Source organism: Nomascus leucogenys, chromosome 8 (assembly GCF_006542625.1).
Source record: "Nomascus leucogenys isolate Asia chromosome 8, Asia_NLE_v1, whole genome shotgun sequence".
Taxonomy (NCBI): domain Eukaryota; kingdom Metazoa; phylum Chordata; class Mammalia; order Primates; family Hylobatidae; genus Nomascus; species Nomascus leucogenys.
In genome coordinates, this window is record NC_044388.1 from 68,897,811 (window position 1) to 68,916,195 (window position 18,385).

The 18,385-nt window shown below is 42.2% G+C and overlaps 1 protein-coding gene across 2 annotated transcripts in view; it reads left to right on the plus strand.

Annotated features, from left to right (window-relative positions):
- Positions 1–17,861, plus strand: part of E2F3 (E2F transcription factor 3) — a 91,962-nt gene extending 74,101 nt beyond the window's left edge. For both annotated transcript variants that reach the window (XM_030817369.1, XM_030817371.1), the window contains exons 2-7: positions 3,949–4,060; positions 5,310–5,529; positions 6,844–7,002; positions 10,826–10,940; positions 12,283–12,418; positions 14,308–17,861. In XM_030817369.1, coding sequence (XP_030673229.1) covers positions 3,949–4,060; positions 5,310–5,529; positions 6,844–7,002; positions 10,826–10,940; positions 12,283–12,418; positions 14,308–14,570 — 1,005 coding nt within the window. In that variant the 3' untranslated portion in view covers positions 14,571–17,861. The remainder of the gene's footprint in view (positions 1–3,948; positions 4,061–5,309; positions 5,530–6,843; positions 7,003–10,825; positions 10,941–12,282; positions 12,419–14,307) is intronic.
- Positions 17,862–18,385: the final 524 nt, after the last annotated feature.

Genomic DNA, 18,385 nt, shown 5'->3' on the forward strand with positions numbered 1-18,385 from the left:
GCCTCAGATGAAGTTTCTATCTGTAGTGTCTTCCTGGTGGTCACAAGAAGTGACCAACACACTCTGCCACTCTCTAACAAGGCCTGCCAACTCCCTGTCACACCATAGCCATCTTGACTCAGCCAGTTCCATAAGCTGTCACTGGCAACAGCACAATTCTGGGTTCCCGAGTCAAAACACTTTAAGTGGCCGGGCGCGGTGGCTCACGCCTGTAATCCCAGCACTTGAGGAGGTCGAGGAAGGTGGATCACAAGGTCAGGAGATCAAGACGATCCTGGCTAACATGGTGAAACCCCGCCTCTACTAAAAATACAAAAAATTAGCCGGGCATGCTAGCAGGCGCCTACTGTAGTCCCAGCTACTCGGGAGGCTGAGGCAGGAGAATGGCATGAACCTGGGAGGCAGAACTTGCAATGAGCCGAGATCGCACCACTGCATTCCAGCCTGGGTGACAGAGCGAGACTCCGGGTCTCAAAAGAAAAAATGCTTTAAGCAAAAAGGAGAGTTTATTGGCTAATGTAACTGGAAAGTATGGGAAAGACCAACAGTTGTCCCCAGGGCGTGACCAGAGCCAGAGTTTTGAGTGGTGGTCTCAGACCCCTCCCTCTTTCTCTCCACTCTGCTTTCCCCAGGGGAGGCCCCATTCTCAGGCAGCTTTAGGCTCCTCACTTACCAACCTTACTGGAAAGACATACCTGCTTCTTGCCAGATAGCTCCCGAAACATTCCTGGGGTTAGCCTTTGCTCCTCCAGCCTTGGTCATGAGCCATTCAACCTGTTGGCGGTGGGGGCAGGGAGGGCAGGATGAGACACAATGATTAGCCAGGCCTGGATCACCTGTGTGCACAGATGCGCTTAGACCAGGAAAGGGATGGCTCCCCAAGGAACAAACAGGGAGCTTCTGCCTGATAAAGAGGGAATGTTTGCTGGACCAACCACAGCAGGCCCACACAAGGACTTGACAGAATGGCTGGAGGGGAAGATGAAGTCCAGCAAGCAGATTGTCCTTCCAGAGCCATTAGGGTAATGCTTAACTCAGCACTGCAGTAGAAAGATAAGGTGTGCCACTGAGGCAAGCCGCATCGTGAAATATATATATATAAAGAAACATGAAATAATTTTAATGCTACATCGGACCCATTAGCAACATTGGGGTTAGACGTGCCCTGACACAGTCAAATTTAGATATATCTTTTGACTCCCCTAAACTTAACTAATAGCCTGTTGTTTGGGGTTTTCATTATTATTTTAGTGATGGGGGTCTTGCTACGTTGATCAGGCTGGTCTTGAACCCTTGGCCTCAAGTCATCCTCGTGAGTAGTTGGGATTACAGGTGTGATCCATGCACCCAGCCCTAATAGCCTACTGTTGACTGGAAGCCTTACCAATAACATAAACAGTCAATTAACACATTTTGTTTGGTATATGTATTATATACTGTATTCTTACAATTAAGTTAGAGAGAAAATGTTATCAATAAAAGAAAGTTTGGAATGAATGAAAGTGGAATCCACAGGATAGATTTCCCTCATCGGCCAAGCAGGACTAGAGGTGAGCGTGTGTGAAACGGGCCGTGCTGGCCAGAGCCGGGCTTTGCCTGAGTGTCTTACTCTTTTCCCTTACGATCTAAAGCCAGGTTTCTCCAACTGTAAGGTGTATCAGAATCACCTGCAAGGCCTGTTCGATTGCTCAGCCCCACTCCCAGAGTTTCTGATCCATTGCATCTTAGGTATGCTCTAGAATTTGCATTTCCTAGCAGCTGAACTTGGTCCAGGGTTCAAAGTGTAGAAGGCATATGGGCATATAAAGCAGCTAGATGAAAAAAAAGTGATAAGGAAGAGAAAATAGATTTACTATTCATTACTGGAAGTGGATCATCATAAAATTCATCCTCGTTATCTTCACATTGAGGAAGCTATGGTGAAAGAGAAAGAGGAGGGGTTGGTCTTATTGTCTCAGGGATGACAGAGGAAGAAGAAACCCCACATATAGGTGGACACACTCATGGCCGGGTGCAGTGGCTCACGCCTGTAATCCCAGCACTTTGGGAGGATGAGGTGGGAGGATCACTTGAGCCCAAGAGTTCAACACCAGCCTGGGCAACATAGGGAGTCCCCATCTCTACCAAAAAAAAAAAAATTTAAATTAGCCAGACATCATGGTGTGCATCTGTGGTCCCATCTACTCAGGAGGCTGAGATGGGAGGATTCCTTGAGCCTGGGAGGACAAGGTTGCAGTGAGCTGAGATCACACCACTGCACTCCAGCCTGGGCAACGGAGCAAGACCCTGACTCTAAAAAAAATAAATCAGTGGACACAGACAGTACAAACCCATGTTGTTCAAGGGTCAGTTGTATTATATTTATTTCATTTAACGTGATCACTACTAAAATTGTTGAGATATTTTACCCTGTTTTTTACTAAGTCTTCGAAATTCAGTGTGTATTTTACAATTATAGCACATGTCAGTTTGGATGAGCTAGTAACCAGTGGCTATCGTAGTAGACGGTGCAGGGTTAGCTGGTCACTTTCCATAGAGGGGCTGAATATCTAGCTTCCGCTGGTTAGTTATTACTTACGTTTTCACAACACGGGGACTTGTTTTGAAATTGCAAATCTTGGCTGGTTACAGTGGCTCACGCCTGTAATCCCATCACTTTGGGAGGCCAAGGTGGGCAGATCACCTAAGATCAGAAGTTCGAGACCAGCCTGGCCAACATGGCGAAACCCTGTCTCTACTAAAAATACAAAAATTAGCCAGGAGCGGTGGCATGCACCTGCAGTCCCAGCTACTTGGGGAGGCTGAGGCAGGAGAATCACTTGAACTCGGAGGCAGAGGTTGCAGTGAGCCAAGATTGCGCCACTCTACTCCAGCCTGGGCGACAGAGCAAGACTCTGTCTTAAAAAAAAAAACAAAAAAACAAAAAAGAAACTGCAAATCTCCTCATTAGAAGAATCTGCCTGAAAATGAGCCTAAATACATATTTTTGTGCTGAGTGTCCAGTTGGTGCCATTTATTTCCTAAAACTCCTGTCATACCCATACAATTAGTACTTAACAACTGCTTAACCATCTATCTTTTGGACTCAAAGCCTCTTGTCGATCTTGCTTACTAAGCGCAATGCCTAGGTACCTAGAAGACACTATGTGGATATTTTAAAATTTAATTGGAGTTAAATTAAAAACTTAGATAAGGGCTTCTCATCTGCCAGGCTTGATGAGAAAATGGAGAAAGTAATACTGGTTGAAGCCCAAGATTGCATGTTTGCAGTATTTGTTTTCCCGATGAAGGACCGTTTGTAGTCTGTGACTAGTTGTGTTACGATCCAATCACCCTTTCTCTCATTGAATATACAGTATATAGAGAGAGTGATTGAAAAGCTACAGAAACCCAGGCTCTGTGCCAAGCACTGGGTATACAAAGATAAATGGGAAACAGTCCCTGCCTTAAAGGAAATGAGAAACAGATAAGTCTTACAGTAATACCAAATAAGTGTCATGATACAAATAAACACAGAGTGTTTGGGGAGCACAAGGAAGGGGGTCCAACCCAGGTCAGAGAATGGGAGATGGGCAGGAAAGACTCACTGTGGAAAGTGAATTTAAGCCCCATGGTGCCTGTGATATTCTTAGCATCCAGCCCCATGCCAGGCACATGATGTGTTGAATCAATGAACAAAGTGACTCCTGAACCTAACACTGAAAGATTGCTGTTTGTCCATCTGGGTGTGGACGGATGATCACGGCAGGTGAAGAGAGTGTGCATGACAACCCGGCCTACAACGCTAGAATCCTGGCTCTAGGGAATGACAAGATGCTGAGTGGGGTGGAGCAGAGGGGTGAGAGCTGGCACGAGCCTGCAGCATTTGGCAGGCCAGCCCACAAACTGCCTCCCTTCTTGTTCTTGTCCATATGACCGGTGACGAGAGATCGCACTTTCTTATTACAGGCAAAGCGAAGGCTGGAGCTAGGAGAAAGCGGTCATCAGTACCTCTCAGATGGTTTAAAAACCCCCAAGGGCAAAGGAAGAGCTGCACTACGAAGTCCAGATAGTCCAAAAAGTAAGGATCTTTTCATCTCTTTCCTTATTCTCCTTGGTGTCGCATTTCCAACTTTCAAAGCTTATGGCCGGAAGGATGCCAAGGTGTGAATAATTCTGGCATGTTTTGTTCTTTTTCATTTCTTTCTGTGCTTATCCAAAAAAAATAAATACAATGTCAGCAGACAACCAGTGAAAGGCTACAGAGTCACACTGGTACCATAAGGGAAGGCTTCTTTTAACTGTATGCAGTTTCATTTTTCAACTCGGAATACGAGCTTTTGGCATCATTCTGTATCAAATTTAATTTTAACTTCCCTTAATGGACATTGCTTCAGAGTCTGAGGCAAACTGGATGTCCACGAACTATGCCAGAGTCACCAGTGTCTGTGCCGACCTCAATCTCCAGCTCAGCATATGGTAGCGTAAGAATTGATTGAGCCCGATAAATTGCAGGCTGTTTCTCTTTCTATCAAATACTATTACCGTTTCTTGTGGGAGAGAGAGAAACGTAGGTTGGAAATAGCCAACTAGTCTCTTTATGTATGTGTTTGCATTTAACATAAGGGCTAAATTAGACTTTGTTCTCTCTCTTCCTGTAGTTCATGCATTAGGCAATCCACAAATTGTGTGACACTAAATTAAAACTTTGACCTGTGCACCTATGGGGGAACAAGTACAATATTAAGTAAGGAAATTTCCTTTAAGAGAGATGGGGAGATTTGGCAGAAGACTTTTCCAGGTAATTATTTATCAAAATGAAGCATTATTTGGAAAATTGGTGAACAGGTGATACACACACACACCGATACCAGAGCCTGAAAGGCCATTTGAGATGGGTCTGTTTAAGACCTTGTCCTGCAGTGCTAGTGAGATTCATAGCCTGGCTCCATCACCGTAGGCCTCATGTGTGCTGGTCCCCTGAGGCCACAGCACTCTTTCATTCATTTGACAGATATGTTTTAGCACCTGCTATGTGTAAATTCTTCATTAGAGCCAGGGAATAGTGAAAGCCAAGGTAAAAACTCTTGAGAAATTCAAGGTGAAATGCTTTAATCAAACCCTGGAATTTTTACTGTCCCTTCCTGTTCTAATAAAAAACTTTCATAGCTTTCTATGACTTGCCAACAACAACAGCAACAACAGCCTTGCTTCAGATACTAATACTTTGGCTGCAGTGGGAAAGAGAGCTTGCTTGACTGCAAAGACACCCTTCATTTCTTCACCTTTCCCCCTATCCCCCACCCGCTCGGTTTTTGTTTTTCTTTAAGCTCCAAAATCTCCCTCAGAAAAAACGCGGTATGATACGTCTCTTGGTCTGCTCACCAAGAAGTTCATTCAGCTCCTGAGCCAGTCACCCGATGGGGTCTTGGATTTGAACAAGGCAGCAGAAGTGCTAAAAGTGCAAAAGAGAAGGATTTATGATATCACCAACGTTCTGGAAGGCATCCACCTCATTAAGAAGAAGTCTAAAAACAACGTCCAATGGATGTGAGTAGGAGTCCTCCCCGTGCCCCAGCTCTGAGGGGGGTCGTTTCAAACTGCCTGGTTTCTTAGTTCCCGCTTTCACATCCATGCCCACACGTTCTTTTCTTTTCTCTCCTACTGTTTTCTTCTCTCTCGTTCTCTCTTCCCTCCTTAGCTTCTAAGCCAGAAGTTCGAAGTCTCTTTACAAAGAGACTTTGTTTAGATACTGTCAGAGATAAAAGGATTTATATTTGATGAGCATCCAGCAAGGGCATCCTTAAAGAGGTCCCTGCAATTGGAAAGTGGACTGCTGTTCATCTGTTATGTGGATGTCTGTGTGCACCCACATGTGTATCTGACAGATGTGTACACGTCTTCAGCTTGTTTGTAATTAGAATCTGGAGATGATGGTTTATGGGTTATCTATGTGTATACGTACAACTACATAGTTACAGAATATCTTTATCCATGGTTCTAATAGCAGATTAACTCACTTTCTGGGTAAATTAAGGCAAGACTTAAATGCCTCCGTTTAGTCTGTAGAGCAGGGATGGTAGCATGATATTTATACATGCACACGTTTGATTACATATGTAATATATTTTGTGAATTTTAGAGCATCTAAATAGCCACTATAAGCACAGTGTTGAATTATTAAAGCATTTTGGAAGGAATACTTCTGTTACAGGAGGGCTTTGAAAAAATACTAATTCAGATAGAAGATGAATAGCTACCTTTTTTGCACTTTTTGGGATTTTGTTGACAGTTTGGTAACCCATTTTGGCCTCTGGTTTAGAGAAACATATTGGGTGCTGGTCTCAGTTCTTGCATACATCACATACATCTGTTTCCTTTACTTTCTTTTCTTTTTAGTTGTTGGTATAAGACCCTCAGTAATTACCTGGGTTTTTGATGCTTTTTTAGATGGGTTTTTGTTTGTTTTTTTTAATTTTGAACGATTCCATCTTCTCTGTCTTTCTCTTTTTATCCTTTTTCCCCTTTCTTCCCCCACCACCTGGGAGCCATGAGGCAAGGGAAGAAGGTGGTTGCCTTCTTTTGCCCTCTGAATTTGAACCTTCTGAAGAAGTAGACCTCCCCTGGAGGAAAGAATCCTGAAAATAGCAGTGCTCTTTCACTAAATTTCTATGCTGTGAAAAGTGCAGAACTGTATTTATGAAAAATATATATATATATATATGTATAAATGTTCTAATTTTAACACTTGGCTAACAAGCAATGTGACCTCCTATGTCAAGAGGAGACATTTACCCAAAGGATCATTTCTCCTTCCCCTCCCTCCCATGAGTAGCCATGAAGAGTCTGTGTTTGGGTTTCTAGGGGCTGCAGTCTGTCTGAGGATGGGGGCATGCTGGCCCAGTGTCAAGGCCTGTCAAAAGAAGTGACCGAGCTCAGTCAGGAAGAGAAGAAATTAGATGAACTGATCCAAAGCTGCACCCTGGACCTCAAACTGTTAACCGAGGATTCAGAGAATCAAAGATATCCTTTGCGCCGCCGGTTCTCTGGGGGTTAGTGCTTCCTAGACTATTTCCAGAGTTGACAATCTGACTTACGCACAAGGTAGATTATTATTCTGATGTCATGCAAATGAGTACCTGTGTGCCTGCGTGTGTGTGTGTGCAAACCCAGTTAGCTTTGCCTAAAAAGTCAGTATTTATGGTAAGATAGTCACCAACTCAATCCTATTATTATCTATTTTGATACCAGGTGGGAACTGTTTTTTAAAGCACTTTTTCATGTGTGGTTGAGACATATGGGTACACTCGTAGCGTAAGGCCACACTATTAAAAGATACATAAGGTGTCGGTATTAATGTTAATGACAACACTAAGCAGATTCGTCTTTGGCTTCCCAGACTTTTGGTGGGTGTTAGCTGTCACTGTTGGGGTTCTCACATTCTGTTTTCTTTTCACCAGATATCGTAGCAATTGAAATTGGTTGAATCTATCTGATTGGGCTATAGTTGAAGGGTTTGAAAGAGTAGAGAAAAATCATACTATAACTCTTAAAGTGCATTCTGCTGATTCGCAATACAAAAACTGATTTCAAAAGCACCCCAAGACGTGAGAAACCCCTCTCAATTCGTCTGTTCCGCTACAAACATTAGTCCTTGGAAATAAAAATACAAAAGGTCAGTTCTTGTTCTCAACTTCCTGACAATCTATTGATGATCTCAGGAAAACTTGCTCTTCATCATCTCACTACAGACAAAGTAAGAGCCTATAATGCCTCATTATGTCAAACAAGACTTGCCAATATTCTCAGTTATTAGAAGAAGACAAAAAACAATACTGTAAGTTATCCCATCTCTAGTTTTAGTTCCAAACTTCTGATGATTCCACATCTACCATTATTTGACAAAAAATAAAATGTGTTCTCCCCAGATTCTTCTAGTGTCTCATCTTTAACAGACTCCCCCTTGGAGGATATGGAGATATTTATTTTCTTCCAATGTTGGCAGTTTTTCAAACCTGCAATTGTTCATTTCCTGTTGACCAAAGAATTAACCTTGTCAGCTGATAATTAGTGAGATGGAAGAGAGGTGTAGTGATTTGGACCCCCAGTGGTGGGCCGAGTGGGTTTACAGGGGAAGAAACCAACAGTTGGGCTGTTTCATTCATTGTTTGGTTGGGAGCCCCATTGTGGAAGAGATGGGTGGTTACATGTGATTGGCAGCCTTCCAGGACATGTGGCTTATGGCATTGTCACCTATATTAGCTTTCTCTGGGGCCTTTGTTGCAGAAAATGAAAGCTTCCTTGCAGGGAACTTCGAACCCTAGGAGTAAATTCAGGAGGGAGCCACAAAGGAAGCACTTTTAAGTTTGTAAGATTAGAAAATATATTTGCACAATTTATTTCAATTCACCATTCAGTTCCCAAATTGGTACAGCTTGTTCACAAATGTGTTGAAATTTTCCTTCCTGCAGCATGTTGAGTAATTGTAGATGAGTTTTTCTTTTACACTTGATCTTAGCCAAAAGGCCAAGAAGCGATGAGTTTTTATTTTAATAAATTCTTGTCATACAGCTTTTTGACAGTGAGCTGTAGTGTAAGTACCTGGTTGTCAGTTTTTTCCAGTGTTCTCAGTAAAAAATCAGAACTGCCTGGCCCTCTATAAAGGCATCCGTTGGCTTCTTTGATGGGTTATGCAGTGACCTAAAACCCAGAATCCTGCAAGAGATGCCACTATAAGCTCAACACTGAATTAGCCATCATCTCAACTGTAAAGATTTGAAGGAGATAGTCTGTGATAGATCCCCTATATGTGTATGTAGATTTCGTGTGAATGTGCTGTCTTTCTGGAGTAGTAGTTCCATAGCTGCATCCAGTTTCTAATAAGAAGCTACTACAGCCAGGCACGGTGGCTCACGCCTGTAATCCCAGCTACTCGGGAGGCTGAGGCAGGAGAATCACTTGAACCTGGGAAACAGAGGCGGCAGTGAGCTGAGTTCGTGCCACTGCACTCCAGCCTTGGTGACAGAGTGGGACTCCGTCTCAAAAAGAAATAAAAAAGAAGCTACTATCGTAAGGGACATGATTTGTTCTAGGGTCTCTAAGCCCCCCCTTTTTTATATTAAACATATTAGATCACAGACTTTATTAGCCATTAAATACATTATACTACCTGCTGAAATGCCTTCATTGGTTTGTTACTTGCTGTTTTATCCTAGGAATTTTTTGTGGGTTCGTATAAAAAATAATAACTGGCTAAAGACATTGTGCATTAATTGTTTACTCCATGTCCCTTATATAAGACAGCCATGCAGACTTATCTCTTTTCGTGCCAAGTGTCAAGGTTACTTGAATACTTTTGTCATATCGTAAGTACCATATTCTTTCATGATAGCCTTTTAGGCGTTGCTGTCAGGACATTTAAAAGAATTGTTCAGTGCTTAGAAAAAATGACCAAGGCCGGGCGCCGTGGCTCACACCTGTAATCCCAGCACTTTGGGAGGCCGGAGGCAGGCAGATCACTTGAGTCCAGGAGTTCAAGACCAGCCTGGGCAACAGGGTGAAACCGCATCTCTACTAAAAAAAAAAAAAAAAATTAGCCGGGCATGGTGGTGCACGCCTGTAGTCCCATCTGTTTGGGAGGCTGAGGCACGAGAATCATTTAACCCCAAAGACAGAGGCTGCAGTGAGCTGAGATTGGGTCACTGAACTCCAGCCTGGGTGACTGAGCAAGATTCTGTCTCAAAAAGAAAAAAGAAATAACTACCAAGAGCACTGAGATATTATTCTTTTCTCTTTTCCTGAATCAGTGTTTCTCAAATTCACTCAAGTCGCAGAGCACCTGGAAACGGCTTTCTTCCTCATGCACACTGAAATATTGATAGAGTTAATATAGTATCATGCAAAGGATAATTTTTCTAACAGAAATAATGACACTTTTCTGTAGGCAATACAGAATCACAGCCAACCCAGGTGCACTTAACAAGCTGTCTGTCTGAGCAGTATTCTGAGTTCTTCCACTAATATATTTGTTACTTATTTATTTATTTGGTGGCTGCTGACACTTGCTTATACATAGAAGTAACTGGAGTTTCAAAAAAATTATGGCTAATAGAGATTACATTTTTTTTTCCTGCAAATTGGAATCTGCCATCATTCCGTTTGAGTGACAGAACACTTTATTGGAGTTCATGGAATGCCTGTGCTGCAAAGGACCCTGGCTTCAAGACAAAATTTCTGACCACTTAGTTTTTGATTTTCATATGATCATTTATTTTAACTATTCTTTTTCTATGTTTAATATTTTAAATAGCCATAGTCTTTTTAGAAATGGGTGGGATAAAGCTATTCATTTCTTTAGTTGTTTAGAGTGTCAACCAGAAATGAAGATTCATGGGAGACCCTAAACATTTGCAGATACAGAAGGGAGACATATGCATACTTTTTTTTTTTGAGAAGGAGTTTCGCTCTGTCGCCCTGGCTGGAGTGCAGTGGCGCGATCTCGGCTCACTGCAAGCTCCACCTCCCGGGTTCACGCATTCTCCTGCTTCAGCCTCCTGAGTAGCTGGGAGTACAGGCGTCCACCACCACACCCGGCTAATTTTTTGTATTTTTAGTAGAGACGGAGTTTCACCGTGTTAGCCAGGATGGTCTCGATCTCCTGACCTCGTGATCCACCCGCCTCGGCCTCCCAAAGTGCTGGGATTACAGGCGTGAGCCACCGCGCCTGGCCACATATGCATACTTCTAAGTCATAAAATACTTTAAAATTTTCCATGCATCTATTTTGTCATTTTCGTCATACTTGTATCTGAGGTAATTAGATGGAAGATTCCTTGACACTCTTTACGTTAGCTTATGTTACATATCAAGATATTCGAAAAATTAGTGGCCTTAAAGACCAAACTGTTATAGTTGTGAAAGCCCCTCCAGAAACAAGACTTGAAGTGCCTGACTCAATAGAGGTAAGGAGACAGCGTCTTTGTTCATCTGCAAAGATCTTTTTGGAATACCTGAAATTGAATGACTCATTGACTCATAGTTAAAGTCTGTCCCCCTCCTATGAACTTGATGGTTCTTTCCCATTTATTTTATTTAACCATACATTTTAAAACATTTCAATGGTTTGATGTTCACTGAGTATTCAAACAACCCAACTTTGATGTTCATTGAGTATTCAAACAACCTAACTTTGACCTAGGAGGGTGTTCAGGTCAAAGTGGTATGTGATACCCTGTCCCTCTCATACTTTCCCTTTTTCATGATGTGTCATCAATGGTTTTGATCAATTTGAATCACTTTGGAAAGTTTATATTGATTATCCTGTATATGGTCCCCACCACGAACAGATATATAAATGTTTTAAAGTCTCTCCCTAACTTATAACATTTTGAGAGATCAAATGGGGCTTTGGGTTAGCTGATAGATTAGAATGTTGTAAGAAAGTAGGGGGCATATTTTTATAATTTTCAGATATACTTGGATGATAGAGGCCTAGACTACAACTATAACATAAAGAGTTGTCGTAAAAAGAAAATGCATAGGAGATAAAAAGAGAATGAAAGTTAACACGCTTCCATCTAGGGTAGACTTCTTACCTTAAAAGATAATAATAGCTCTTTGACCTGGATGAAAAAGATTTTTAAATGTTAGTACGCTGCATTCTCTTAACAGATGCAGTTCCTAGCACTTAAGAATACTATTCATCAGTATACAGTTCAACATGAAAAAGTCCTACCATAAAGGATAATAACATGGAAATACTGAATTTGGAACACTTGAAAGACCTTGTAATAATTTGCAGAAAAAGAATATATCCAAAGAACACAATTCACCTCACCCATTGTGCTATTTTCAGACTGACTCCCCTCTCCCCCAAAGCCCCCTAAAAGAGTTTTCTTTCTCCAGGGCAGGACTCAGCAAACTTTTTCATTGAATTGCCAGGTAGATAGTAAATATTTTTGGCTTTGCGAGCCGTACAGCCTGTGTCTAGACTATTCAACTGTGCACCTCTGACATTGTAATATGAAAACAGCCAGAGGCAATAATAAACAATGGGAATGGGTGTGAGTCTCTTCCAATAAAACTTTATTTACAAAGCCACTTGGTGAACTGGATTTGGCCCTTAGGCTGTGGTTTGCTGACCCCTGCTCTAGAGGATGACAGTCTTTCACAGAGTTGGACTAGTAGGGAAAAAGCAAGTGAACAATGAACATTGTCCTTACTTTCCATTTTTAGATAAAAATCACTATGGCTTTTATTTCTAAAAGAACTTCTGATTCGAACTTCTCCCACTTCTCTTCATAGAGCCTACAAATACATTTGGCAAGTACCCAAGGGCCCATTGAGGTTTACTTATGTCCAGAAGAGACTGAAACACACAGTCCAATGAAAACAAACAACCAAGACCACAATGGGAATATCCCTAAACCTGCTTCCAAAGGTAAAAACTCCACTTTTGTCTTTCAGAAACTATGTTAAAAATGAGGGTGACTAGAACCATCTGTATTGGAACCACAGCCTAGGCAAGAAACACAAACTTCTATTGGTATTAGGTAACATGTTTTAAAAGACATTCTGACTGGTTTGCAGAAGAAAATAATGATTTGGGAAAAACGGCTCCTTCACCCACTTATGGAGTCGCTTCAGGCTTTTGCTATTGGCAGAGAACGTTTCCTTGCAGCGTTTTTGAAAACCGGCTAAAGTGAGGAGCAAAGCTGTGAACTGTCTTGGTGGATCATCAGAGGCACTTGGCCACACAACTTTGAATCACACTGCAGAGCTCATCAGAGAGGGAAATGAAAAAGGTTTGAAGAGAAAAGCCTTTCTCGGAGAATTTTTGTCTTATTTTCCCCCCAGTGAGATGGGGAAAGGATATGGGAGGAGAACCCTAGGAAAGTAAGTCTTGCCAGGCACAGTGGCTCACACCTGTAATCCCAGCATTTTGGGAGGCCGAGGCAGGCGGATCACAAGGTCAGGAGATCGAGACTGTCCTGGCCAATACGGTGAAACCCTGTCTCTACTAAAAATACAAAAATTAGCTGGGCGTGGTGGCGCGTGCCTGTAACCCCTGCTACTCGGGAGGCTGAGGCAGGAGAATCACCAGTGGAGCCGAGATCCGCCACTGCACTCCAGCCTGGCAACAGAGCGAGACTCCATCTCAAAAAAAGAAAAGAAATCTAACTTCTCCTTCCTGCTCTGCAAAGAGCAAAGGAAGCTCTTTGCAGTAAATATTTTTCCATTTCCTAGCTTGAGGATATATATGCAATTTTTTTCCTTATTGTCTCCCTATATAGCAGCAAGAATAAGGGTGATTTAAGTGAATAAGTCTGATTTAATATTGAGCAAAAGTACATCATCTGAAATGGTAAAACAAAAGGTCATCTTTCTTCACCACAGAAATCCAAAGTGGATATGTCTTATTGTATGTATTTTTAGAGATCTTTTTAATAAGCTGGTTGTTCAAAAAAGACTGAGTTAAAATCAGTGAATTCTGCATATAGTCCCAGCTACAGGGAGGCTGGGGTGGCAGGATCGCTTGAGCCCAGGAGTTCGAGGTTAGAGTGAGCTATGCTTACCTGTGAATAGCCACTGCACTCCAGCACAGACAACATAGCAAGATGCCATCTCTTAAAAAAAAAAAAAAAAGTTCTTTTTTCAGTTGGTGAGTTTCTACTAGGAAGCCAACTTTTCAGTATGTATATATTGTTTTGTTTGGATTTTCTTAAAACAGTGACTAGATAGCAGAGAGAAGTTTTTGAACTTGTTATCCTCTCGTCATTGAAGCTATTTGCGTTCTTGTTTATTGACAGTAGTTATTTGAAAAATGAGTGAGCAGACTAAGGCCAAAGAAAGATGGCCAGGCATGGTGGCTCACACCTGTAATTTCAGCACTTTGGGAGGCCGAGGAAGGCAGATCAGTTGAGCCCAGGAGTTCGAAACCAGACTGGGCAACATGGCAAAACCCTGTCTCTACAAAAAACAATTAACCAGGCATGGTGGCTCACACCTGGAGTCTCAGCTACTTGGGAGGCTGAGGTGGGAGGGTCCCTTGAACCCAGAAGTTCAAGACTACAGTGAGTCATGATCACACCACTGCACTCTAGCCAAGAGAATAAGGCCCTGTCTCAAAAATTAAAAGGGGGAGTTGGGTGGCAAGGAACTTTTTTGTACCTGTTAGCATAAAAGGTGATGTGCATCATAAAGTCATCTCATCGTCATTATTAGCGGAAGGTACGTGCTTTTTTCTAACAGCAACATATACATTCTTCCAGAAAAATTCGTTTGATTTTTCTAACTTATTTTTTGTTTCCACCAATGTTTTCCTTTCAGACTTGGCTTCAACCAACTCAGGACATAGTGATTGCTCAATTTCTATGGGAAACCTTTCTCCTCTGGCCTCCCCAGCCAACCTCTTACAGCAGACTGAGGACCAAATTCCTTCCAACCTAGAAGGACCGTTTGTGAACTTACTGCCTCCCCTGCTGCAAGAGGACTATCTCCTGAGCCTCGGGGAGGAGGAAGGCATCAGCGATCTCTTTGATGCTTATGATTTGGAAAAGCTCCCACTGGTGGAAGACTTCATGTGTAGTTGATTATGCTTCGTGTGAACTCTCCTTAAAAACCGATATTTTTTTATCATGGAACCAGAACACCTGTCATGCAGTGTTGTCCCTTCCTACCTTCTTCCTCCAAGAGAGTATCATGAAGTAAACTACAAACTTCGGAAGAAAGCTGACATTTTAATGAATTTTTTAAAAAATTAATAAACAAATTGTCTAAACGCACAGTTGCAGGCTCCCTTGGGAAAGCCCTGCTTTGCTCCAGGCTCCAAGATCTCCTGGCTAAGTCAGCAAGTGAGAAAATGTGCAATCAGGTGTCTCTCACCCCGACTTTTCCTTCCTCTTTCCTCCCCGGATTGGCTTGCTGTGCCTGACGGATGGGCTGTAGAATGGGGTCTGGCCACCTGGCCTGCTGGGAAACAGCAATCTTCCTTAATAGCATTTCAAGCCGTGCCTTCTCCGCAGAATGCATGTCTTTGGGGTCTGCTAATATGGAATGGAACTGCAGCAAATGCAAACTTGAAGTCATGCAAAAGTATGAAATGGATTTCTTCAGCTCTTCTTAGGAATATTTAAATTACTGTCATAATTCAGTTTAAGCTATGAACTGTGTGTCCCAGTAGGAGGTCAAGAAAACCTCCACAGCCTTCTGGATGAAGAACCTGTTTTCAAATATACTTGTTGCAGATACAGAAGACTAGTAGAGTTCTGCCACTCTAAGCTGTTGTGGATTTTCCTGTCTCCATGAACCACTCCCATTCCCCTGTCCCCAATGTGTTTGTGAGTTTCCAGTTGATTTGTAGCAAATGCCTACTTAGTTCTTTGTGGATTGTTTTAGACTTTTTATTATTTTAGCTGCCATTTAAGCATTCCTGTGGCACCCATCACCATTTCAATTTAATTGTTTACTTTGAAGCGGTTTTTGCGAATTCATATTACTTAAGCAGAGGGAGAGAACCTCTACTGATCAGAGCATCTAAACCTGTGTGATCTAAGGTTTATCAGCCTCTGCAAGGAGCTTTGTCCCATCGTGCTTCCATTCCCAGGAGGGGGAGCTTGGAGCGAGTCAGTCCTGGGGCTTGCTGCCATGGGTGGCCCATTAGAAAGGAGAACCAGGTCAGATTATGTAACAGCCCCAAGGAGCAGCAGGCATGGGTCCCTCCATCCTTGGGCTTCCCGGGGCCCTGTGACAGGGGAAAGGGCTCTCTTACACCGCACTCAGGGAGACCACTTCTCAGGATGGGGTCAGATGGAGAGACCTCTAGGGAGAAAGACATCCCCATTGTGTGAGTGGCATTTCCTTAAGCTGGCAGGAACAGGGAGCAGCCCTGTGTCGGGGGCTGGAATAGTTCTGGCGAGAACCCGTTCCCCTTCCTCTGTGAAGGAATAAGTTGGACCAAGGGAAGTCGGGGACGTAGAAAATGAAGCAAAACAATGCCAGGGTGTCTCCCGCTTTACTCTTCAGGAATGGTGTCCCAAGTTGGAGGCTTTGTGTCAGCTGCAAATCCTACCAGTTATGTCCAAGAATGGCTTTCCCTTGGGCAGGTGGCAGTGGCCATCTCCCACTGGGAATATGACGTAGTATCTCTGGTCCATTCCTTGGATGCTAAGGACTGCGGGAATGAGGGAGTCAGATAAAGAACAAACCTCGAAACGAACAGTTAAATTGAAATGCTATGTGCCTGACCCAATGGTAGGCACATAGTAGGCACTCAACTCATGTTTAATTGAATTGAAAATATCCCTTAGGGAAAAAAAGAAAAAAAAAACACACAAAAAACCACAAGAGCCCCAGCCAGTTTACTCCAGGTAGATTTCCACAATATGCAAAGTGGTGGTGGGGTCAAGACAGATGACACCAGCACTTTAAACTCTTTGTGTGGGTATGCGTGGGTGTATGTTTGGGAAGAAAAACAAAGGTGCAGACTATCTTCCTTTTTTCTTCTTCAGCCTCCATCCCTGGCCTCCTCCCCTCACACACACTGGACTTGGTACAAAATGTCGGTGTGGTCCTAGATGAAGCATTGGGGTGGGGGAGGGGGAGGGAGCTTTGTGTTAAGTGCCTACTGGAAATGCACTGTGGGGTTTTTTCCTGTATGGGAAACCATTTATGCCAAGCTTTTCCCCATTTCCCATATTTATCTCATCTGGTTAGCTGCCTCTGCTTCCAGCTTTGTGTAATTCTCTTTGCCAGCTGCACAAAGCTGATTTTTTCCAAAGTCTAAAGACTGAGCTCACCTGGCTAGATTGTTGTGTGTTTTGTTGAATTTTTTCATAATGTAATGCCGTATTTATTGTTTTAAAAATGAAAGGAATACTAATAAGTCTTAAAAGTTCCTTCATGCATAAGATTTTTTTCCAGTTACTAGGCTTGACTGGCGTACATTAATTAGATGTCCATACTGTATTTTGTTTGCATTAAGTAATTTTCTTTTTGTCTTAGTATCCGGCACACAAAGTGGGTTAGTACTACAGTATTTGCATTACTTTAAGTACTAAGTATGCAGGTTTCCTGGTACCATTGAGTTGCTGCTATTAAAGCTCACACACGAAATGGCTAAAAGTTACAAGTGTGCGAATTATGACTGCGTGAGCCTTAGAAAATAAAATGTATAAAGGGCAACACAGCTGTCAAACAGTGTTAGGAATGTGTTTATATGTACAGAGTTGTGCATAGCAATCGTTTTATTTAAGTTGATATGTAGTCTACTCACTTTTTCATTATTTAGCAATTTTGTACAAAAATAGCAATTAATTTGTAAACACTGCCAGAATACTTTCTAGCTGGTTTGTAATTTTTTAAGAGTGTTATTTTGTTTTTGTTTTTCTGTTCTTTGTTGTGGTTCTTGTTTTCATTTTTGTTGTACGTGTAGATTTGTAAATAAAATTGCAGTATTTAAAGCTTAAGCTTTCAGGAAAAAGAAAATAAGAATTCAGTGTGTGCATGACAACTCGTGTGTATGAGAAGGAGGGATTTGCAGGAAGATGGCTTGCAGAGTAAGTCAGGTGGCAATTGTCAGGGTGTGGGAATTTCTTTTCCTACGGGGTACGTGATTTTGTAAAAAGAAAGTATTTCTCCCGAAATTGGGAGTAGGCAAACTACTAATCAGTTTAGCTTTGTGTTGTATGCTAGTTTAAAAAAGAAAATATGTAATATAATGTAAAAAAAAAAACAAACAAAAAAAAGCTTTTATGATGGATTTTGTAAATAGATTTGTTACAGGGTGACCTGTTCTCTAGCTGTGATCTTACCACTTCAAATGGGTGTAATTTGAATAAATTTTGTATGGTAAAGGATCAATAAAACGATTTTTTTTAAGAGTTCAGGCTTGTGGATGGGTTTTCTTTAATATATCTTATGCTCATCTATTAACTGAATTTTTTTTCTTTTTCTTTTTCTTTTCTTTTTTTTTTTTTTTTTTTTGAGGCAGAGTCGGTGGTGACTCTCACGCAGGCTGGAGTGCAGTGGCGCAATCTCGGTTCACTGCAACCTCCACCTCCCGGGATCAAGCGATTCACCTGCCTCAGCCTCCTGAGTAGCTGGGACTACAGACACCTGCCACCACGACTGGCTAATTTTTGTATTTTGAGTAGAGACGGAGTTTCACCATGTTGGCCAGGCTGATCTCAAACTCCTGACCTCAAGTGATCCACCTGCTTTGGCCTCCCAAAGTGCTGGGATTACAGGCATGAGCCACCGCGCCCAGCCTATTAATTGAATTTTTTAAAACATTCTTAAGGAGAAAGGCTAAACAAAAGCGTAAAACATCGTTTGCCTTACACGGTATTTGGGACTCTGAGAACGCTGAGCAAATATTTGGTGACCACTTGCGTTGCGCTCTGCGCTC